The sequence below is a fragment of the Papio anubis genome, chromosome 16 (assembly GCF_008728515.1).
Source record: "Papio anubis isolate 15944 chromosome 16, Panubis1.0, whole genome shotgun sequence".
Taxonomy (NCBI): domain Eukaryota; kingdom Metazoa; phylum Chordata; class Mammalia; order Primates; family Cercopithecidae; genus Papio; species Papio anubis.
The window spans coordinates 64,284,907-64,309,422 of NC_044991.1; the positions used below are offsets into that span (position 1 = coordinate 64,284,907).

General features: G+C 44.7%; 1 protein-coding gene across 4 annotated transcripts in view; it reads right to left on the reverse strand.

Annotated features, from left to right (window-relative positions):
• Positions 1-24,516, reverse strand: part of MROH8 (maestro heat like repeat family member 8) — a 76,732-nt gene continuing 52,216 nt past the window's right edge. Inside the window, exons 14-24 of one of the 4 annotated variants that reach the window (XR_652368.4) lie at positions 22,881-23,071; positions 19,906-20,043; positions 19,511-19,625; positions 18,713-18,853; positions 14,086-14,250; positions 12,890-13,045; positions 11,279-11,401; positions 8,958-9,053; positions 7,576-7,641; positions 1,444-1,615; positions 1-193 (exon numbers count right to left, since the gene is read on the reverse strand). Coding sequence is in view for 1 of the 4 variants with exons in the window: in XM_003904775.5 (XP_003904824.2) it covers positions 1,467-1,615; positions 7,576-7,641; positions 8,954-9,053; positions 11,279-11,401; positions 12,890-13,045; positions 14,086-14,250; positions 18,713-18,853; positions 19,511-19,625; positions 19,906-20,043; positions 22,881-23,071 (1,344 nt within the window). In the remaining 3 variants the exon portion in view is untranslated. Of the gene's footprint in view, positions 194-1,443; positions 1,660-7,575; positions 7,642-8,953; positions 9,054-11,278; positions 11,402-12,889; positions 13,046-14,085; positions 14,251-18,712; positions 18,854-19,510; positions 19,626-19,905; positions 20,044-22,880; positions 23,072-24,516 lie in introns of all 4 variants that reach the window. The other 3 variants (XR_652369.4, XR_652367.4, XM_003904775.5) reach the window with 3 other exon arrangements.

Below are 24,516 nucleotides of genomic sequence, written 5' to 3' on the forward strand. Positions count from 1 at the left end.
TAACATTGTAACATTAACATTTATTTAGAATCTCTTTTCAAGCTGTCCTTGACCTGCTTCTCAAGACTGGAATTCTGCTGGGTGCGGTGGTACATGCTTGTAATCTCAGCACTTTGGGAGGCTGACACAGGAGGATGACTTGAGGCCATGAGTTCAAGACTAGCCTACCTGCACAACATAGCAAGATTCTGTCCTACAAAAAAAAAAAAAAGAAAAAAAATTAGCTTATTCATCTGTAGCTCTTAGTCCCTGGTGCGAGTCCGGTACAAGGGGGAGGACAGGGAATTAACAATCACTAAATATGTACTCTATGCTCAATCTGTGTAATACCTCTTACACATACTCTTTCATTTATTCCTTTCAACAAGCCTTTAGTTAGAAAACGCTATCTCCATTTTTTACATAAACCTGCAGTTGAGAAATAATATTTTTTAATGTTTCCAGAAAGTCAGCTATAATGCTGGCATTTGATCCCAGACCTGTACACTCTGAACTTCATATTTCCACTGTATTATTTTGCCTATTCCAAATATAGCTCTATTTACAGAGCAAATAATTGTGCTGATATTTGGTAAGATAGCATGTGCAATATAAAATCCAGTTTATGATTTAAATGGAGGCAGAAGATGTAGATATAGGCAAACCCTAACATCACCTATATTAGCTCTTGTTTCTGTTTTGCCTTTCCCATTTGACAAAGAACGGTTTGTAGCAGTTAAGGGCTATCTTATTTTCTGAGATGGAGACAACAGCATGAAGGGCTATTTAACAGGTATGGTTGGTTGTATGTGCCTGTAGTTCCAGCTACTTAGTAGGCTGAGGCAGGAGGCCAGGACTTCGAGGTTAGTGAGTTGTGATCATGCCATTGCACTTGAACTTGGGTGACAGAGGGAGACCCTATCTCTAAAAGAAATCAAACAAACAAACAAAAAAAGATGTGAACTTTTTTTTTTTGAGACAGAGTCTTACTCTGTCACCCAGGCTGGAATGCAGTGGCGTGACTTTGGCTCATTGCAACCTCTGCCTCCTGGGTTCAAGCGATTCTCCTGCCTCGGCCTCCCAAGTACCTGGGATTACAGGTGCCTGCCACCATGCCTAGCTAATTTTTGTATTTTAAGTAGAGACGGGGTTTCATCATGTTGGCCAGGCTGGTCTCAAACTCCTGACCTCAAGTGATCTGCCTGCCTTGGAGTCCCAAAGTGCTGGGATTATAGGCGTGAGGTACCATGCCTGGCCAAAAACTCTGTAGATTTTTAAACTGTATCTGCAATTTTAAACTAAGAACTGCCCTCCTCTATATCTTCTTCAAGGTTTTGAAAGCAAAAAACACGTTGGAGATAATTAAATGGGTAGAGGTGGCTTAATGCTGGCATTGTTTTAAGTCTGAAAAAAGGGGGGCTGGCATCAGTGACTTCTGTGGTTTCTGAAAGGATTGGTTTTTACCTGATGTTGCTTGCCTTGTGTTTCTAGGCAGAGGACCTGCCCATGAGCTTCTGCAACCAGTTCACTCTCTGCTTAGGTTTTGGTTCGGCGCTCGCCATCTGGACTAGTAACAGAGTCTGGGAGGTGATGATGCACAGCGAGGGCTCAGGGTCACACAGCAGGTCTCTCAGATCTAGCGGCGGGCAAACACAGGTTGGAGGTAAAAGCCCCTGAGATCTATGGAAATGAATGAAGGTCTAGATAGCAAAAAGCTTACATGCCCATAGCAGCTTAGATTACAGGTCCAACTGTCTAAAAGTTTATATATCAGTGAATTGATTCCAATTTTGATCTACAAAACCTACTGGTTTCTGAGTTGCCAAACATTTCACTCTTCTGCAATAATCACATTCCAAGTAGTCTTTCTAAAGTCAAAGTATCTGGACCTCCCAAGCCATGTCTAATGTTAATATCTAATTTCCTGTGTTGGTCCTAGAAGTAACTCTTACATCACTATCCTCTTTTAATTACAAAAAAAAAAAAACCACACACACACAAAAAAAAAAAACCACAAAAAACTTTTAGTTTTTAATGTTTTCTTTTCTTTTTCTTTTTTTTTTTGAGATGAAGTCTCCTTCTGTTGCCCAGGCTGGAGTGCAGTGACACGATCTCGGCTCACCATGTTTCACCATGTTGGCCAGGATGGTCTTGAACTCCTGACCTCAAGTGATCCACCCACCTTGGCCTCCCAAAGTGCTGGGATTACAGGTGTGAGCTACCGTGCCAAGCAGTTTTTATGTTTTCATATTACAAAATAAATACATGTTCATTGTGCAGAAAATTTAGATATTACATGTAAGCACAAGAAGAAAAGTCACCCATAATCCTACCATCTAGAGATAACTACTGTTATTTTCAATGTATATCTTTCTGGTCTTTTTTTTCATACATTTATATTTACATATATATGCTTTTACTTTTTGTCCAAAAGGAACCATATGACCTAGGAATTGCAAATGCTGGTTTTATTTAATGATACCACATCATCATTTATCTGAGTCATTTAAAAATTATTCTAGCACTTTGGGAAGCCTAGGGAGGTGGATCACCTGAGCCCAGGAGTTCAAAACCAGCCTGGGCAACACGGCAAAACCCTATGCCTACATAATATCAAAACATAAAACACTAGCCAGGTGTGGTGCCTTGTGCCTGTAGTCCCAGCTACTTGGGAGACTGAGGTGGGAGGATCCCTTCAGCCTAGGAGGTAGAGATTGCAATGAACTGAGATCGTGCCACTGCATTCCAGCCTGGGCAACAGGCTGAGATCCTGTTTCTAAATAAATAAATAAATAAATAAATAAATAAATCAAATGAAAATTATTCTATAATATTTTTCATGGCTATTCAGGTTGAGGATCCCGTATCCAAAATGTTTGGAAGCAGAAGTGTTTTGGAAATTAGACTGTTTCGGACTTTGGAAGACGTGCATATACATAATGAGATATTTTGGGGATAGGACTGAAGTCTAAACACAAAATTCATTTATGTTTCATATATACCTTATAAATATACCCTGAAGGTAATTTTATATTATATAATATTTTAAACAGTTTTGTGCATGAAACAAAGTTTTGACTCTGTGTGTGTGTGTGTGTGTGTGTGTGTGTGTGTGTGTGTGTTTTAAACAGAGTCTCACTCTGTCACCCAGAGTGACAGATCTTGGCTCACTGCAACCTCCGTCTCCCGGGTTGAAGCGATTCTCCTGCCTCAGGCTCCTGAGTAGCTGGGATTATAGGTGTGCACCACTACGCCCGGCTACTTTTTGTATTTTTAGTAGACAGGGCTTCACCATGTTGGCCAGGCTGGTCTTGAACTCCTGACCTCAGATGATCTGCCTGCCTTGGCCTCCCAAAGTGCTAGGATTACAGGTGTGAGCCACCACAACTGCTTGATTGTGTTTTGTCTTATGAGGTAGGTCAGGTATGGAATTTTCCCATTGTGGTGTCACGTTAACACTCAAGAAGTTTCAGGGTGGAGAGCATTTCAGATTTTGGATTTTTCTGATTAGGGATGCTCAACCTGTATATAATTCTACAATATGAATATGCTATAATTTATTTAATTATCTGTTGTTTCCAATCTAGATTATTTCCCATTTTTGTTATTCTAAATAACACTAAAATGAACATTCCTGTAATTATTTCTGCTTATTTTCATAGATTAAATTCCTAAATAAGAATTGATAAGTCAGGTTGGGCACGGTGGCTTGCGCCTGTAATCCCAGAATTTTGGAAGGCCGAGGCGGGCAGCTCACGAGGTCAGAAGTTCGAGACCAGCCTGACCAACGTGGTGAAACCCCATCTCTATTAAAATACAAAAAATAGCCGGGCATGGTGCCTGTAATCCCAGCTACTCAGGAGGCAGAGGCAGGAGAATCTCCCTCTTTTTTTTTTTGAGACGAAGTCTCACTCTGTCACCCAGGCTGGAGTGCAGTGGCACGATCTTGGCTCACTGCAATCTCCGCCTCCCAGGTTGAAGCGATTCTCCTTGAATCACACCTGGCTAATTTTTGTATTTTTAGTAGAGATGGGGTTTCACCATGTTGGCCAGGTTGGTCTCAAACTCCTGACCTTAGGTGATCCACCCACCTGGGCCTCCCAAACTGCTGGGATTACAGGCATGAGCCATTGTGTCCGGCTCGAAGTTTATTAATTGGTAATCTTTGCCATTTCGACAGAAAAACGCATACTGGCATCTCATCATGATTTATTTTGCAAACCTCTGATTACTAGTAATATCAAATATCTTTCATCTATTTATTGGCCATTTGTAATTATTCTATGAACCGCTTATTCATATTGTTTGCCACTTTTCTTTTGAGGATTTCTAATTTGATTTAAGGGTATTAACCCTTTAGCATGTTGCAAATATTTCCCTTCATATTATTGTTTGCATTTCACTTTTAACTATTTCTCTCTTTTTCAAAGTTGGTTTTTAAAATTTTGATGTAGACAAATCTACCATTCTTTTATTTTATGGATATGCCTTTGGTATCATACCTAGAAAAGGATCTTTTTTATTTTTATTTTATTTATTTAATTAATTTTTTTTTTGAGACAGAGTCTTGCTCTGCTGCTCCAGCTGGAGTGCAGTGTCACGTTCTTGACTCACTGCAACCTCTGCCTCCCAGGTTCAAGCATGGTTCTCATGTCTCAGCCTCCTGAGTAGCTGGGATTACAGGTGCACATCAATATGCCCGGCTAATTTTTGTATTTTTAGTAGAGACGGGGTTTTGCCATGTTGGCCAGGCTGGTCTTGAACTCCTGGCCTCAGGTGATCTACCACCTCAGCCTTCCAAAGTGCTGGGAATACAGGCATGAGCCACTACGCCGGGCCAGGTTCTCTTTTTTATGTATAATTCTCCAAGCTCTCAAAAACGCTCAAGACCTCTTCATAATTTGGAGCTTTATACTTATTAAGCAGTGTTTTGCCTTTAAATTCATCTTGTTTGCTTCCAAAATGTAACACTTCACTAGTTTGTAGTTTCTTTCACTTGTTGCATTGAGGTCTGTCCACATGTTCCACAGAACATTCATTATGTATTTATTTATTTATTATTTTTTGAGATGAAGGCTCACTCTGTCCCTAGGCTGGAGTGCAATGGCGCATCTCGGCTCACTGCAACCTCCGCCTCCCAGGTTCATGTGATTCTCCTGCTTCTGTCTCCCGAGTAGCTGGACTACAGGCATGCACCATGTGCCATCACACCTGGCTAATTTTGTATTTTTAGTAGAGAGGGGATTTCACCATGTTAGCCAGGCTGGTCTTGAACTTCTGACCTAAGGTGATCCACCTGCCTGGGCCTCCCAAAGTGCTGGGATTACAGGCATGAGCCACCACACCTGGCCATGTTCCACAGAACATGAAATGTTAATCACATATGGTTCATTCTAATCTATATGCACATAATTATATATATTTTCTAGATCTTTCATATAGATAACTTTTGAATGGAAAAGGAAGTTTCGTCCCCCTTTTAGATTAGAAAATAATTTCCTTTTATTTGAACAGAATCAGCCACGTAGAATCCTATCCCTTGGAATAATCTCCCTTCCTCCCTCCCTCCCTCCCTCCCTCCTCCCTCCTTCCTCCCTCCTCTCTTCCTCTCTTTCTCTCTTTGACGGAATCTTACTCTGTCACCCAGGCTGGAGTGCAGTGGTGCAATCTCGGCTCACTGAAGCCTTGACCTCCTGGGCTCAAACACTGTTCCCGCTTTGGCCTCCTGAGTAGCTGGAACCACAGGCACATACCACCACACGGACTAATTTTCTTTTTTTAATAGAGGCCAGGTGCAGTGGCTCATGCCTGTAATCCTGGCACTTTGGGAGGCTGAGGCAGGCGGATCACCTGAAGTAAGAAGTTCAAGAACAGCCTGGACAACATGGAGAAACCCATCTCTACTAAAAATATAAAAATTAGCCGGCATGGTGGCGGGCACCTGTAATCCCAGCTACCTGGGAGACTGAGGCACGAGAATCATTTGAAACCAGGAGGTGGAGGCTGCAGTGAGCTGAGATTGCACCATTGCACTCCAGCCTCGGCAACAGAGCGAGACTCCATCTCAAAAAAAAAAAAAAATATATATATATATATATATATACACACACACACACACACATATATATATATATATATGGAGAGAGAGAGAGAGAGAGATACGAAGTCTCACTATGTTGCCCTGGCTGGTCTTGAACTCCTGGGCTCCAGTAATCCTCCCACCTCAGCCTCCCTAAGTGCTAGAATTACAGGTGTGAGCCATTGCACCCAGCCTCCTTTCTTTGCTTCTGGTATCTGTGAGGAAGTGGGAGACCTTAGAGAAAAGTGGCATATCTTTCTTAAATAAACTTTAGCTCCTAGCCGTTTCACCAGTTATGTTTTTATTTTATAAGTAATGAATTGCTCAGGATTTTGATTAGATTCTGCAAGTAATAATTTTGGATTGTAAGACAGCATCATATGGCATTTTCTAATGGTAGGACTACTTCTTAGTGGGAATAAAGAATGCCTGTTTTGGCCGGGCGCAGTGGCTCATGCCTGTAATCCCAGCACTTTGGGAGGCTGAGGTGGGTGGATCACCTGAGGCCAAGAGTTTGAGACCAGCCTGACCAATATGGTGAAATCCCATCTCTACCAAAAATACAAAAATTAGCAGGGCGTGGTAGCACGTGCCTGTAATCCCAGCTACTCGGGAGGCTAAGGCAGGAGAATCACTTGAACCTGGGAGGTGGAGGCTGCAGTGAGCCGATATCAGGCTACTGCACTCGACTGTGCGACAGAGCAAGACTCCGTCTCGAAAGAAAAAAAAAGAATGCCTGTGTCTCAGAACAGGGGATTTGAAAGAAAAACATTAAAGAAAAAAATTAAAGAAAAATGTGAGGCCGGGCGCGGTGGCTCAAGCCTGTAATCCCAGCACTTTGGGAGGCCGAGACGGGTGGATCACGAGGTCAGGAGATCGAGACCATCCTGGCTAACACGGTGAAACCCTGTCTCTACTAAAAACTACAAAAAACTAGCCGGGCGAGGTGGCGGGCGCCTGTAGTCCCAGCTACTCGGGAGGCTGAGGCAGGAGAATGGCGTAAACCCGGGAGGCGGAGCTTGCAGTGAGCTGAGATCCGGCCACTGCACTCCAGCCTGGACAAGAGAGCGAGACTCCGTCTCAAAAAAAGAAAAAAAAAAAGAAAAATGTGACTATAAAACATCTCTATTACCAAGTCCTACCTATGTTACAGGACAACTGCTTATAGAAAATAGTGCTGCAGTCATCTCTGTGGTACTTGTGAGGAATCATCATAATTTCCTAAGATAGTATTTCTAGGTAATGTCTTATTTGCTGACAGACAAGGCTCAGGAACTGTCCCCAAGACTCATCAAAGCTAGTTTCCAGACAAATAGGGTCATGTCCTTTCCTAAAGGGAAACTGGACTGGAATGGGACTGTCATTCAGCTGAAATCACCAATAGCACTCCTGCTACAAAAGCCAGGTTTTCTAGAGCTCAGGGTCTCAGCTCTGCTATAAAGCCTTCCCACAGCGGCTGCCTCAGATACCTTCCAAAATATGGGTACACCCCAAATTCAAGGACTGTTATCACTTACCATCCTCTATCCGGTCAGTACCCATCCTCCTGAGCTCATTGTGATCCATGTACTTCGATAAAAGGCCTAAAGGCAGGATAAAGTCAATGAGTACTGTGATCTGGCTTTTGCTCTGGGAAATGAATATCTAAAAGTTTTTATCATTAAGACATCTAAGCAGCTGGTGGAATCGGCCTTCTGATAATTAGGCAGATTCCAAAAACTGGGCTTCCACGTGCCTGGTAGTTACCTATAGGTAGCAGAGCCCCTTTTTCCAAGGTCATCTTCATAAAGAATGGGGATACTTGGCCGTGTGCAGTGACTCACAGCCGGGTACGGTGACTAACGCCTGTAATCCCAGCACTTTGGGAGGCTGAGGCGGGAAGACTGCTTGAGCCCAGGAGTTTAAGACCAGTCTGGGCAATGTAGCAAGACCTTGTCTCTTAAAAAAAAAAAAAAAAAAAAAAATCGGCTGCGCATGGTGGCACATGCCTATAGTCCCAGCTACTCAAGAGGCTGAGGGAGGTAGGAGGATTGCTTGAGCCCAGGATGTTGAGGCTGCAGCGAGCCATGATCGTGCCACTGTGCTTCAACTTGGGCAACAAAGTGAGACCTTGTCTCAAACCACCACCCCTGCCCACACATATAAAACCCCCACACCAAAATGGGGATACTGACTGGGTGTGGTGGCTTACGCTTGTAATCCCAGCACTTTGGGAAGCTGAGGCAGGTGGATCACCTGAGGTCTGGAGTTCGAGACTAGCCTGGCCAACATGGTGAAGTCCCATCTTTACTAAAAACACAAAAATTAGGCCAGACGCAGTGGCTCATGCGTGTAATCCCAGCACTTTGGGAGGCTGAGGCGGGTGGATCACCTGAGGTCAGGAGTTCGAGACCAGCCTGGCCAACATGGTGATACCCCGTCTCTACTAAAAGTTACAAAAATTAGCAGGGTATAGTGGCAGGCAGCTGAATCCCAGCTACTTGGGAGGCAAAGGCAGGAGAATTGTTTGAACCCGGGAGGCAGAGGTTGCAGTGAGCTGAGATCAAGCCATTGCACTCAAACCTGGGGGACAAGAGCGAGACTTTTCTCAAAAATAAAAATAAAAATAAAAATAAAATTAGCCAGGTGTGGTGGCAGGTGCCTGTAATCCCAGCTATTCAGGAGGCTGAGGCAGGAGAATCACATGAATCCGGAAGATGGAGGTGGCAGTGAACTGAGATCACGCCACTGCACTCCAACCTGGGTGACAGAGTGAGACTCCTCAAAAAAAAAAAAAAAAAAAAAAGAAAGAAAGAAAGGAAGAAGGAAAAGAAAAAAAGAAGAGATGCTTGCCAACACAATTTGGGAAAGTATAGGACAAAAGTGACTATAGGAATGAAAGGGCGTTCTTTGTACCTACAAACAAGACTGCTGATCTTCTGACGGAAAGTTTTGGATTCTTGGAGTATATCAGTGTTTGTTCTAGGATGTTAATTTTCCCCTTGCACTTTTTTTCCTAAGTGGGGAAAAAATAAGTATAAAGTAATGAAGCAGCAGCACTCTTTTGATCAGACTTACCATAGTTTCTGGGGTTAGAGACTCTATCAGAAAGAGTACAGTAGTGTTTGAAATAACTACAGTTGCTGAATGAGTATTATACCAGAATAACAAGCCCCTAGACCAAGTTATTCTAAATCCTGTGAATGTCCCATCTTGGCTTCTCTGTATTTAAGTCTTGTTCTTTAAGCTTCACCTTGAGTTCTGCCTCCCTATGAGCTTGTCCCTGACTGTTTGCCTGCCTGACCTAGCCCTGCTCTGAGCATTTTGCAGGTATTCCTCTCCTGGCACGCACTTTTTTACATCGAGGTTTTATCTCCCTTGCTAGCTTGCAGGCTCCCTTCTGGAAGTTTTTTTTTTTTTCTTCAGAATGAGCCTCGTTCTATTACCCAGGCTGGAGTGCAGTGGCGCAGTCTTGGCTCACTGCAACCTCCACTTCCCGGGTTCAAGCGATTCTCCTGCCTCAGCCTCCCGAGTAGCTGGGACTATAGGTGCTCAAGCTAATTTTCTTTTTTGTATTTTTGGTAGAGACAGGGTTTCACCATATTGGCCAGGCTGGTCTTGAATTCCTCACCTTGTGATCCACCTGCCTCGGCCTCCCAAAGTGCTGGGATTACAGGCGTGAGCCACTGCACCTGGCCCCCTCAGAAAGTTTTAATCCTCGGGTTCTCTATGGCCTGTCATGGCTTTTGGGTGAATGAAGGCACCTCTCAGTGGATCTTGTATAGGGACAGCACCTCAAGAATAGGAGGGGGAGGCTGGGTGCGGTGGCTCATGCCTGTAATCCCAGCACTTTAGGAGGTAGAGCAGTGTGGATCACCTGAGGTCAAGAGTTCCAGACCAGCCTGGCCAACATGGCAAAACCCCAGCTCTACTAAAAAAATACAAAACTTAGCCAGACATGGTGGTGTGGGCCTGTAATCCCAGCTACTTGGGAGGCCAAGGCCTGGGCAACTGAGTGAGACTCTGTTTCAAAAAAAAAAAAAAAAAAATAGGAGGGGGAAAATAGGATTTATTTTGATAGAACTTATGGCATAATTAACATGGACAACTTGTAGTTGACAGCACCAAATTTTCTTCTGTAAATGCTGTCATCAGTGCATCAGCTATAGGTTTGGGTGGAGATCAGACAGATAATCCCTAATGGAATCCCCGACACAAGGGCACTGCAAGTCTGATCAGAGAAAGCTTCTGTGGGTCCTAAAGAGGTGGTACATATGGGAGACTCCTGGGAATAGTCAGTCATTCCTAGGGTCTGCTAGGTGGTTCTAGGGTCAGCTTCTAGAAAACCATGGATGGGCTTGTGGAGGCTGCCCAGGCTCAAGCTTGACCCTGGGATCAGCCACAGTAGCTTCTGTGGAGTTCATGAAGAGAAATGACACCATCTGGGTCCTGGCAGAACAAGTGGCATGCTGCCATCATGCTGCATGGCCACACTGCACAGCAGCCCTTGCTTGGGACTCCCTGGACATGCCCTGATGGACAGTAAAACAATCCGTTCTAGTCAAGGAAAGGATTCAAGATAGTTATAAAAGCAATATATAACTCCATTTCAATTCAGTCCATAAATAACTTTTTCAGCATCAACCTGACCTTGTAGCCTCTGACCCATGTTAGAAGGGCTCCAAAGAGTCCACCAGTCTTTTCGTGACTAAGGGTAGCAATCGAAATTAAATTTGTGACTCAGTTGGGAGGGAACTATAGAAACATAGATCCACAATAAAAAACAGGTCATAGGCCGGGCGTGGTGGCTCACGCATGTAATCCCAGCACTTTGGGAGGCCGAGGCGAGGAGATCACAAGGTCAGGAGATTGAGACCATCCTGGCTAACATAGTGAAACTCCATCTCTACTAAAAATACAAAAAATTAGCTGGGCACGGTGGCGGGCGCCTGTAGTCCCAGATACTCAGGAGGCTGAGGCAGGAGAATGGCGTGAACCCGGGAGGCGGAGCTTGCAGTGAGCTGAGATCATGCCACTGCACTTCAGCCTGGGCGACAGAGCGAGACTCCGTCTCAAAAAAAAAAAAAAAACCAAAAAACTGCTCATAGATATCAACTGCTGATGTGAAAAGAAATGGGAAATATTTATTGTATGCCATGTTCTGTCATTAAACAGTGTGTCAGAAGAAAATAGGTCTCTCAGTATGTTAAAGAGTTAACAAAGCCATTATTGCTCACATACAAAGAATCTGCAGATTGTTCCTGCTTCAGTAGGTTTGATGTGCCAGGGATCTTTAGAGTACACTTCTTGGGGCAGCTTCCACTTCAGGAACTGGGCACATATAGTTAGGACTCGCCTGCTCTCCTGTGAAAGAGATGATCATAGATCAGCATTTTCAAATATTTTTATTTTTTTGAGACGGAATCTCGTGCTGTTGCCCAGGCTGGACTGCAGTGGTGCCATCTTGGCTCACTGCAACCTCCATCTCCCAGGTTCAAGCGATTCTCTTCCCTCAGCCTCCTGAGTAGCTGGGATTACAGGTGCCCAACACCACGCCTGGTTAATTTTTGTATTTTTAGATAGAGACAGGGTTTTGTCATGTTGGCCAGGTTGGTCTTGAACTCCTGACCTTGGGTGATCCACCCACCCTGGCCTCCCAAAGTGCTGGGATTACAGGCGTGAATCACCATGCCCAGCCTCATTTTTAAACAGAGGTAATCTTTCTTCAATAAAACTAGTACTAAAGTGCAATATGAAAAGCTGATAAAAGGGAGGAGAAGGGCAGAAAGGAACTAGAATCCTGCCCTTCTCCTCCTCCTCAAACTTCCCCAAATAGTCCTTACATGGAATCCACAAAAACCCTAGGGTTCTGGGGAGGATGTAGAAACCACTGGTGCTGGGCAAAAGTGACAGCTTGCAGATGCAATCCCTAGACCAGAGGTTTGGGCAGGAGTTCCCATTACTGTGTGCCCTAGAGATGAAGCGCCCACCTCCACTTAACTGTTCCTATGCCATTTTTCTGTCACTCTACAAAGGAAGTGCAGCTCCTGACTTCTGTCCTTGTGGCATCTCTGGGTTGGAAGGAAGGAATTCCAGAGGACTGATCTCTTCCTGATCCACATCCTTGAGCAAAATTTAGCAAGTTCGTTGTTCTCAGAATGCCACCCATGCACCATGCAACACCTCTGATGAATCTTCAAGCCAGTATTTTATCTCAGGTCCACTAGATGTTTGGGCCATAAGAATTCCTTTGGCTACTGATGGGCATATAAATTACTTCAGCCACTATATTTAGTGATTTATAAATATCTAATAAAAAGTTAAAGACACCTAGATACTCTACTTCTGGGTTTATGCCCTCAATAAACTCTCATATGCGTGCACAAGGAAATAGGTAAAATAATTGCAGCACTGTAATAATGAAAAATTGAAATGTCAGGCCAGGCGCGGTGGCTCATGCTTGTAATCCCAGCACTTTGGGAGGCCAAGGCAGGTGGATCACTTGAGGTCAGGAGTTTGAGACCAGCCTGGCCAACATGGCGAAACCCCATCTCTACTAAAAATACAAAAATTAGCCAGGCATGGTCGTGGGCAGCTGTAAGCCCAGCTACCTGGGAGGCTGAGGCAGGAGAACTGCTTGAACCCAGGAGGTGGAGGTTGCAGTGAGCTGAGATCACACCGCTGCACTCCAGCCTGGGTGACAGAGACCCTGTCTCAAAAATATATACACACACACACATATATACACACACACACACACACATATATATATATGAATGCTTCTTTTCTTTGCAGCGTTGGCTCTGGATTTGAAGTTATTGAGGGATGAGAGACCCCAACAGTAGGCATTACCTCAGCTACTGCATCATTTTCATCCTGAGAATACAGAAGTAGTGGGACCAAGCTGTCCAGGACTTGTTTCTCTACACTCTTCTTATCTGGGTTTTTTACAGACTTTATGGCGGCTCCAAAGAGAGTCATGGAGAAACGATGAACATCAGGTCTCACCTAGGAAGGGAGTAGACAAAGGGAAGCAACTCACTGAATGTGTGCATGCTTAGCTTGTAAGAACTTGGGAGGGGGTGAAAAGCCAGTCCTGGTAGGACGCTATTTAGCTGTATGTAGCTGAGGGCAAGAAATAAAATATACGTGCACACAGGCCAGGCGCAGTGGCTCACGCCTGTAATCCCAGCACTTTGGGAGGCTGAGGTGGGCAGATCACTTGAGGTCAGGAGTGCAAGACCAGCCTGGCCAATATGGGGAAACCCCGTCTCCACTAAAAATACAAAAGTTAGCCGGGCGTGGTGACACATGCCTGTAGTCCCAGCTACTCGGGAGGCTGAGGCAGGAGAATCACTTCAGGTCAGGAGTTTGAGCTACCTGGGAGGCAGAGGTTGCAGTGGGCCAAGATCACACCACTGCACTCCAGCCTGGGCAACAGAGCAAGCCTCCATCTCCCTCCCTCTCATATATATATGGACACAGTAAGACCTGCTGCTTTGGCACTACTTGTTTTCTCACTCTACAAGTGAGAGATGCACACAGTCTCACCTGTAGTCAGCAAACCTTGTGCCTGGTACAGGCAGGAACCATTCACACAGGCTGTTTTGCGGAAATCTGAAATCCCAGCCTTGGTATGTTTTACTCTTCCAAGGATGCTGGTCACTGTGCTCCATGTATTTCCTCTTGAGAAATATATGGGATTTGGGACAGGGACATAAATATCATCCACCATCTTGACCCAGTTCTGATAGTTCTTGAAGGGAAATACAATGTTTTCCCCTTCCCCATCACAAAGCAGGGTAGTACCTTAGCAAGTTTCTAGGTTCAGTTTTTTGTTGTTGTGGTTGTTAAATCTGAAAAACAATAACATCTGCCCTATCAACATCACAGGTTACCTGGAAGGGTCTTAAGAGAGCAGGTTTGAAATGCTCTGAAAGTAAAAGTCCTATACCTAGTAGAGTGTATTTATTACTGTACCAACTTCTGTTTGCTGTTATGCCCATTACCCTCCTCCTAGGAAAGTCTCTCCTCTCTGATTATCTTACATCACCAAATAAGGAGAACAGAGTCCTCATCATGGCAGCCAGGGTAGTGAAATCCATTGTTCTAACAAGTTGCAGGAGTATCTGGATGGCTGACAGAACGATCTTCTTATCGGTTTCACGCAAGCTGTCTACGATGTACGGCAACAGGCTCTTGATGTCTTCTCTCTGTGTGGCCAAAGGGAGCACATCAGCTTTTCTCCTGATCGCACGTCACCTGGTACCAAAGGGGGTGCTCCCCATCTTTACTTAGCACCTAGTGCTCACTGATTTTTGTTAGGGCTGGCAGATCCAGAAGGGAAAAGAAGGGGATATGATGGCCCTCTCTCAGTACTGGCGGGTCTGATACATAGAGGTGGGGCAGAGCTGCTTTGAGTTGCCTCAAGGGCAAAAGTGGGACCAGGCAGGGAAGGTCTAGGGCTATGGGCTTGGGCTAACTGTAAGGAAGAGCTCTGCTAACAAGGGAAAGTGGAACAGGTAGCTCAGGCCATGGTGAGCTCCCAAACACACAAGGTATCCAAACAGAGGCTCAAAGATCCTGATATGGTTTGGCTCTGTGTCCCCACCTAAATTTCATCTTGAATGATAATTCCCACATGTAGAGGGAGGGACTTGGTGGGAAGTGATTGGCTCATGAGGGTGGCTTCCCCCACGCTGTTCTCATGATAGTGAGGGAGGTCTCAGGAGATCTGATAGTTTTAAAGTGGCAGTTTTGGCTGGGCGCGGTGGCTCATGCCTGTAATCCCAGCACTTTGGGAGGCCAAGGCAGGTGAATCACTCGAGATCAGGAGTTCGAGACCATTCTGGCAATATGGCGAAACCCCATCTCTAATAAAAATACAAAAATTAGGCCCGGCGCGGTGGCTCACGCCTGTAATTCCAGCACTTTCGGAAGCCGAGGCGGGTGAATCACCTGAGGTCAGGAGTTGCCTAACCAACATGGCAAAACCCTGTCTCTACTAAAAATACAAAAATTAGCCAGGCATGGTAGCACATACCTGTAATCCCAGGTACTCAGGAGGCTGAGACAGGAGAATTGCTTGAACCCGGCAGACGAAGGTTGCAGTGAGCCGAGATCGCACCATTGCACTCCAGCCTGGGTAACAAGAGCAAAACTCTGTCTCCAAAAAAAGAAAAAAAAAAAAGCCTGGTGGTGCGTGCCTGTGGTCCCAGCTACTCAGGAGGCTGAGGCAGGAGAATTGCTTAGCTTGAACTCAGATGGCGGAGGTTGCAGTGAACCGAGATCACACCACTGCACTCCACCCTAGGTGACACAGCGAGACTCGGTCTCAAAAAAAATAAAATAAAATAAAAGTAGCAGTTTCCCCTGCTTTCTGTCTCTCTCCTGCTCTGCTGTTGTGAAGATGTATCTGCTTCCCCTTTGCCTTCTGCCATGATTGTAAGTTTCCTGAGGCCTCCCTAGCCGTGCGGAATTGAGAGTCTAGTAAACCTCCTTTGTTTATAAATTACCCAGTCTCAGGGAGTATCTTTATAGCAGTGTGAAAACAGATCCCCAGGCAGGAATTCAAGCAGAATTTGACTGAGGACTTAAGGGTTCTTCTCATTCTGAAAAGGGATTCTGCTCTTCTGAAACTACTGAAAGCAAGCAGTCTCAGGGTTGTAAAGTTTAAACATACACATGAAAAAGTAAGTAGAATATAAACACAAGTTAGAAAGTCAATTTTTTAAAAAAAGAAAAAGTAAGTAGAATAAAGCAATAGATATTAATGTATCCAATCAACCAGAATTAACATACATTGACATTTGTCATTTTTGCTTCAGAAATACATTTTTTTTTTAAGACAGGGTGTCGCTCTGTCATTCAGGCTGCAGTGCAGTGGTGCGATCTTGGCTCACTACAACCTCTGCTTCACGGGTTTAAGCAATTCTCCTGCCTCAGCCTCCCAACTAGCTGGGACTACAGGCATATGCTACCATGGCTAATTTTTGCATTTTTAGTAGAGATGGAGTTTCACTACATTGGCCAGGTTGGTCTCAAACTCCTGACATCAGGTGATCTGCTCGCCTCGGCCTCCCGAAGTGCTGGGATTACAGGCGTGAGCCACTGCACCTGGCCCCAAATATTTTTAAATAAAATATTTGGTGAAGTGGTTCATGCCTGTAATCCCAGCTACTCTGGAGGCTGAGGTAAGAGGACTGCTTAAGGCCAGGAGTTCAAGGCTGCAGTGAGCCATGATCATGTCACTGTACTCTAGCCTGGGCAACAGAGCAGGACCCTGTCTCTAAAAAAAAATTTAAAAAGTAAAAATAGGCCAGGCGCAGTGGCTCATGCCTGTAATCCCAGCACTTTGGGAGGCCGAGACGGGCGGATCATGAGGTTGAGACCATCCTGGCTAACACATGAAACCCCATCTCTAGTAAAAAATACAAAAAATTAGCCAGGCATGGTGGCAGGTGCACATCATCCCAGCTACTTGGGAGGCTGAGGCAGGAGAATGGTATGAACCTGAGAGGCAGAGCCTTGCAGTAAGCCGAGATCGTGCCACTGCACTCCAGCCTGGGTGACAGAGCCAGACTCCATCTCAAAAAAATATAAAATAAAATAAAATAAAAATAAATAAACAAATAAATAAAATAGAACTCCAGGCCACCTGTGGTGGCTCACACCTGTAATCCCAGCACTTTGGAAGGGTGAGGCAGGCAGATCGCTTGAGACCAGCCTGGCCAACATGGTGAAACTTTGTCCCTACTAAAACATACAAAAATTAGCCAGGCATAATGGCAGACGCCTGTAATCCCAGGTACTTGGAAAGCTGGGACTTGGAGACTCGCTTGAACCCAGGAGGCAGAGGTTGCGGTGAGCCAAGATTATGCCAATGCACTCTAGCCTGGGTGACAAAGAGAGTCCCTGTCCCCCCACCCCCGCCAAAAAAAAAGAAAAGAAAAGAGAAAGAAAAAGAAAGAAAGAAAAAGAAATAGAACTCCAGTGACAAAACTGAAGCTTCAGAAATTCCTCATGTCTTCTGGCTTAGGCTTAGTTTTCTCATCAGGCCTATGGAAGATGAGTTTTCTTCCAACATGAATGTCAGGGATCTTTTTTTTATATGACAAGCATCTTGGGAGCATATCAATGGTCTCTTCAATCTACTCCATGGGGCAACATGGTACAAGGCATAAAACAATACCTAAATGCTGTCCAGGTTGTGATAATGAGTATACCTCCCATGCAAATTGCAGCTATCAACTATTATGAATATATATGATTTGGATTTTTAATTTATTTCATCTAATTCCATTAACTTTTTTTTCTTTTTTTTTGTGGGACAGAGTTTTGCTCTTGTTGCCCAGGCTGGAGTGCAATGGTGCAATCTCTGTTCACTGCAACCTCCGCTTCCCAGGTTCAAATGATTCTCCTGCCTTAGCCTCCCGAGTAGCTGGGATTATAGGCATGCGCCACCATGCCTGGCTAATTTTTGTATTTTTAGCAGAGATGGGGTTTCTCCATGTTGGTTAGGCTGGTCTTGAACTCTTGACCTCAGGTGATTCACCCGCCTCGGCTCCCAAAGTGTTAGTATTATAGGATTATAGGCGTGAGCCACCGCATCTGGCCTAACTTTTTTTTCTGAGATGGAGTCTTGCTCTGGAGCAAGACTGGAGTGCAGTGGTGCCATCTCGGCTCACTGCAACCTCCGCCTCCCGGGTTCATGCGATTCTCCTGCCTCAGTCTACTGAGTAGCTGGAATTACAGGCGTGTGCCACCATGCCCGGCTAATTTTTGTATTTTTAGCAGAGACGGGGTTTCACCATGTTGGCCAGGCTAGCCTCAAACTCCTCACCATGTGATCCACCTGCCACGGCTTCCCAAAGTGCTGTGATTATAGGCGTGAGCCATCGTGCCCGGCCAATTTCATTAGTTTTTCAATAGACACTACTTGCCTATTTCTTAGGCATAAAATTTTAAATGATACAAAAGGACGTGCAGGCAAAAAGACCCTCTCCCACCTACTCCTGTCCCCAGGTTACCCAACTGTCCTCAGCTGTTTTCAGTTTCTTAGGTGCTGTTTTGGGTGATTTATTTGTATCTTAGGAATCAGTGGTCTGGGCCAGGAGCTGTGGCTCACACCTGTAATCCCAATATTTTGGGAGGCTGAGGTAGGCAGATCACTTGAGCCCAGGAGTTTGAGAACAGCCCTGGCAACACAGTGAAACTCTGTCTCTACCAAAATTTTAAAAATCAGCTGGGCATAGTGGCATGCGCCTGTGGTCCTTGCTACTCAGGAGGCTGAGGCAGGAGGATCACTTGAGCCCGGGAGGTTGAAGCTGTAGCGTGCAGTGATGGTGTCACTGAACTCCAGCCTGGGCAACAAAGCAAGACCCTATCTCAAAAAAAGAAAAAAAAAAGAAAAGAAAGAAGAAAGAGAGAAAGAAAGAGAGAATGAGAGAAAGAAAGAAAGAAAGAAGAAAAGAAAAGAAAGAGAAGGAAAGGAAGAAAGGAAGGAAAGAAAGCAAAGAAAGGAAGAAAAAGAGAGAAAGAGAAAGCAAGAAAGCAAGCAAGAAAGAAAAGAAAAGAAAAGGAAAGGAAAAGAAAAGAAAAAAGAAAAGAAAAGAAAAGAAAAGAAAAGAAAAGAAAAGAAAAGAAAAGAATCCATGGTCTGGGGGCCCCTCCTACCATCTCCTGGTGTCCAACAATATTATACAGTCCCCTCAGGCCGAGAATTCTAAAGAGATGATTTCCATCTTGTAGCCAGTCTTTAAAGCGGGCAACAGAGTATATGCTGGGCAGTCTCTTGGCCACTGGACTCCGGAGAAGCTGAAAGAACCCAGAGATCAGCCAAAAAAATGATCTTTCTTTCATGTGGGGAACTACCTTCCCACCAATGCTAAAGCATATATTTTCCTTTTAAATCTCTACAATACAGAACATACAGGATATTTATTTACCCTATAGGTACACAAGGAATACTGAATTATGCACGTGTGGAAAGAAGAATTTCGAGAGGCTTGAATCTGAAAATTCTTTCTTTTTTGTGGTTTTTTGTTTTGTTTTTCTGAGATGGAGTCTCACTCTGTTGCCCAGGCTGGAGTGCAGTAGTGTGATCTTGGCTCACTGCAACCTCTGCCTCCTGGGTTCAAGCGATTCTCGTGCCTCCGCCTCCCGAGTAGCTGAGATTACAGGAGCCTGTCACCAAGCCCAGCTAATTATTTTGTATTTTTAGTACAGACAAGGTTTCACCATGTTGGCCAGGTTAGTTTTGAACTCCTGAACTCAGGTGATCTGCCTGCTTCAGCCTCCCAAAATGCTGGGATTACAGGCATGAGCCACTGCGCCCAGCCTTGAATCTGAAAATTATTTCTATCTTACTCTTGAAACAGATCCCAACATGCCACTAACTTGAAGTAGCCTAGGAAGGCAGGGATTGCTGCTTCGTAAGCTTCCTGAATCCAGCTTCTAAAGAATGAGTCTTACCTCCACAAAAAACCCTGCAGATGTGAGTTTATGTTTATCATTCCCTCGGTTAAGAAAAGGCACTAATAAGTACATGACCTTCTGTGCAAGGAGCCGATTTCTTTCCAGCAATGCGCTGCAAAACACAACACCAACAGAATGACTCTCAGATATGCTCCCATCCAGAGGGCATTGTCTCAGGGCTGGGGACCCTCTGGAAGTTCTTGCCCAGCTACAGGACAGTATATGGTAGGGCCAGGACCTCTGAAAAATTTGCCTAGCATTATGGATATTTGCCCACCCTCTTATAAGGAGGTTATTCAACCTTAGTTGCTGTGATAACTAGAAGGGAAATAAATACCCAAAACAATGCTGATTTAGAACAGGTGGGTGTATGCATGACAAGGAAGCCTCACTTGGCAAGGAGAAATACTCCCTGAAGATGGCAATCTTTTCCTCCCAGGAGAGCCCATCCTTTATTCTTTTCCATGATGTTGAATTCCTGCAAGCAGCATGTTCTGAGGAGGAGAGTCTTTGTAGCCTGCATGGCAAAGCTAAATCAAACAAAAACAGTGTGGGTGATTTGAGTAGGTCCCTCCAACTGCCCAGCACACAATCACCCCATTCTCACAGAGGAGGGCCATGCATTGACAACTGCTGGACTATAATTCTCTCCTTCCCAGACTGCCCAAAAGACTCTTCTCTTTTTTCTTTTACTTTCTTCTTCTTCTTCTTCTTCTTTTTTTTTTGTTTTGAGACGGAGGCTTGCTCTGTTGCCCAGGCAGGAGTGCAGTGGTGAGATCGTGGCTTGCTGCAACCTCCGCCTCCCTGGTTCAAGCAATTCTCCTGCCTCAGCATCCTGAGTAGCTGGGATTACAGGCGCGCGCCACCACACCCAGCTAATTTTTGTATTTTTAGTAGAGAAGGGGTTTCACCATGTTGGTCAGGCTGGTCTCAAACTCCTGACCTCAGATGATATGCCCATCTCGGCCTCCCAAAGTGTTGTATTTACAGGCATGAGCCACCATGCCCGGCCTACTTTCAAGACTAGTCAAGTGCAGTAGTGAGACCAAAAGAGTCTTAATGCTCTAATAACTTGTAAGGCCCTTTACACAAGATCTCAGCATAAAGAAATCTAACTAGGTCTCATTTCCCCAGGAGTTTAGAAGGAAATCTATGATAAAAGAAATGATCTGGGATGCTAAACAGACACATACTGCTTTTTTTTTTAAAGTTTTACTGAGATACAATTTACCCCACACAATTTATCTTCACTGTTTTTATTATTTATTTATTTATTGAGACAGGGTCTTGTTCTGTCACCCAAACTGGAGGGCAAGGGTGCCATCGTGGCTCACTGCAGCCTTGAGCTCCTGGGCTCAAGTGATCCTCCTGCCTCAACGTCCAGAGTAGCTGTAATTACAGGCACGTGCCATCTGGCTCCGATAATTTAAGAAAAAAAATTGTTTTGACACAGGGTCTGGTTCTGTCGCCCAGGTTGGAGTGCAGTGGCGTGATTTCTGCTCACTGCAGTCTCAATCTCCTAGGCTCAAGCAATCTTCCCACCTCAGCCTCCCGAGTAGTTGGGACCACAAGTGTGTGCCAACATGCTTGGCTAATTTTTGTAGAGACAGGGTTTCACCACGTTGCCCAGGCTGGTCCTGAACTCCTGAGCTCAAGTAGTCCTCCTGCCTCAGACTCCCAAAGTGTTGGAATTACACATGTGGGCCACTGCACCCAGCCTAAAAATTTTTTGTAGAGACAGGGTCTTGCCCTGTTGCCTAGGCTGTTCTTAAACTCCTAGCTTCAAATGATCCTCCTGCCTTGGCCTCCCAAAGTGCTGGGATTACAGGAATGAGCCATTGTGCCTGGCCCTCCACTGTCTTTAAAAGCTACTTACTGAACTGTTATCCCATACCTAGCATCAGAGAATCTTAAAGCTGGAAGGAGCCTGAGCAACACAGTGAGACCCCTTCTCTACAAAAAATAAAAATAATTAGCTGGGCATGGTGGCAGGCAACTGTGGTTCAGCTACGCAGGAGGCTGAGGTGGGAGGATCACGTGAACCCAGGATGTTGAGGCTGCAGTGAGCCATGATCATGCCACTGCACTCCAGCCTGGGTGACAGACAGAGACCCTGTCTCAAAAAATAAAACAAAATAATAAATAAAGCTGGAAGGGTCCTTCAAGATCACCTTGCCTGACCTTTTCATTTATAGATAAGGAAACGGAGGCACAGAACAATAGATTTGCTCAGGGTATAGAACTAGTTGAATGGATGAATGAGAACTGCACTAGAACTCAGGTCTACTGACTTAGTCTGGTGTTCTTAAATATGTCACATTATAGTACTTTCTCTGAAAGAAATCCATGTACCATAGCAACACTAAAAAACTTCTTTATTATTATTTTTTTAGACAGAATCTCGCTCTGTTGCCCAGGCTGGAGTACAATGGTGTGATCTCGGCTCACTGCAATCTCTGTCTCCCAGGTTCAAGTGATTCTCCTGCCTCAGCCTCCTGAGTAGCTGGGATTACAGACATGTGCCAGTACACCCAGCTAATTTTTGTATTTTTAGTAGAGACGGGGTTTCACCATGTTGGCCAGGCTGGTCTCAAACTCCTGACCTCAGGTGATCCACCTGCCTCAGCCTCCCAAAGTGCTGGGATTACAGGCATGAGCCACCACACCCGACCAACACCACTAAGAAATTTCTACTGAGACTCTAATGGAACTTAAAAATCTCTCTCCGGCTGGGCGCGGTGGCTCACGCCTGTAATCCCAGCACTTTCGGTGGCCAAGACAGGTGGATCACGAGGTCAGGAGATTGAGACCATCCTGGCTAACAAGGTGAAACCCTGTCTCTACTAAAAATACAAAAAATTAGCTGGGCGTGGTGGCGGGCACCTGTAGTCCCAGCGACTCAGGAGGCTGAGGCAGGAGAATGGTGTGAACCCAGGAGGCGGAGCTTGCAGTGAGCTGAGGTCGTGCCACTGCACTCCAGCCTGGGCAACTGAGCAAGACTCCATCTCCAAAAAAAAAAAAAAAAAAAAAAAAAAATCACTGCATGGTGCATCAGTTTTAGAGGTAGGTTTAGGCTGTTTTGTTTCCATCTCTACTTGATTTGTTAGGAAAGGGTTAACAAAATACCACATTTGGCTAACCCAGATATAACCCAGATAGCCAAATTTACCTTGTTACCAATAAAACCAAAGATAACCAATGAAAGCTCAGAATGATTCCTGGGCATTTCATCTTGATGGCTCATGAGGATTGAAGGTTGTAAGCTCCCCTCCAGTTGGAACTACATCTTGGCTATCCCTGTGTTTACCACAGTGCCCAGTCCTTAGTATGTGTTACTTAATGTCAATGAAATAATGATGGGCAGTACCACAAAGGGGTGACCTCTGAAGACACTTCCTGTTCTGTATACAGGCCACTTGGGATGTCGACATCAGACATGGTGAGACCGATGCTATGATGAATCTGGATGAGCAGTGTCATGAGAAGCTGAGGAAAGAGTCGGAATGTAGCTGCTCGAAGCCTGTTTCCCAAAAACACCTCATAAAGGGCATCTGTTGCCTGTGGTGGAAAAGACAGAGCGGAACTAAGCACCTGCCATTTTGAAATACAGAAGTCATGAAGTCATGAAGGAAACTATTAATATATTTGACTACATACAAATACAAAGCCAGGGCAACATTTACCATAAAGTTAGATGACAACAGGCCAGGTGCAGTAGCTCATGCCTGTAATCCCAGCACTGTGGGAGGCCAAGGTGGGTGGATCACCTTAGGTCAGGAGTTTGAGACCAGCTTGGTCAACATAGTGAAACCCCATCTCTACTAAAAATACAGAAAAATTAGCCAGGTGTGGTGGCTCATGCCTGTAATCCCAGCTACTCAGGAGGCAGAGGCAGGAGAATCACTTAAACCTGAGAGGTGGAGGTTGCAGTGAGCCAAGATTGTGCCATTGCACTCCAGTTTGGGTGACAGAGTGAGACCCCGTCTCAAAAAAAAGAAAAAGAGTTAGATGACAACAACCTGGAGAAGTATTTGTATCAATATATTATTCTTACTATATAAAATGCTCTTACATAGCAGTAAAAAAAAGTGAAGGCTTATTGGTCAAAGGGTAGGCCGCATACCAGTAGCACTGTCATCACCTGGGAGCTGGTTAAACAGGGATAATCTCAAGCCCCATCCCAGACCTTCCACATCAGAACCTGCATTTTAATAATATCCCCAAGTGATTGCGGTTTGTGTGCATATTAAATCTGAGAAGGACTGGTGTATAGGAAATGAACAAACAAGTCATAAAAGAAATATAAATGGCCAATTAAAAACATATGCAAGGCTGGGTGTGGTGGCTCACGTCTGTAATCTCAGCATTTTGGGAGGCTGAGGCAGGAGGATTGTTTGAGCCCAGGAGTTCGGGACCAGATAGGGCAACATGGGGAATCCCCGTCTCTACCAAAAAATACAAAAATTAACCAGGCATGGTGACACTCTCTTGTATTCCCAGCTACTCAGGGAGGCTGATGTGGGAGGATCGCTTGAACCCAGGAGGAACAGGTCGCAGTGAGCTGAGATCATGCCACTGCAGTCCAGCCTGGGCAACAGAGTGAGACCCTGTCTCGAAAAGAAAAATAACAATAATTGAGAGCACAGAAAGCTGAACCATAAACTGGTCGGGGAGAAAATAAAGTAAAAAGTAAATGTTGATAGTGGAGCAGGCTGTGTGTGTGTGGAGGCAGAAGGTTTATGGGAACGCCGTACTGTCTGCTCAGTTTTTCTGTGAACTTAAAACTGCTCTAAAAAATAAAGTATTTAAAAGGAAAAAATGTATACCAAATAGATACACCAAAAGTTTATATATGTATAAAGACTTCTGGAAAGTTCATTTTTAGGGAGATTGTTACAGATATGAGCTAAGAAAGGTTTTTACACTTTTTAAAAAAAGGATTGTTTAAAAAAAATCCAAAGAATATGTGACAGAGACTGTATGGGGCCTACAAAGCTTAAAAT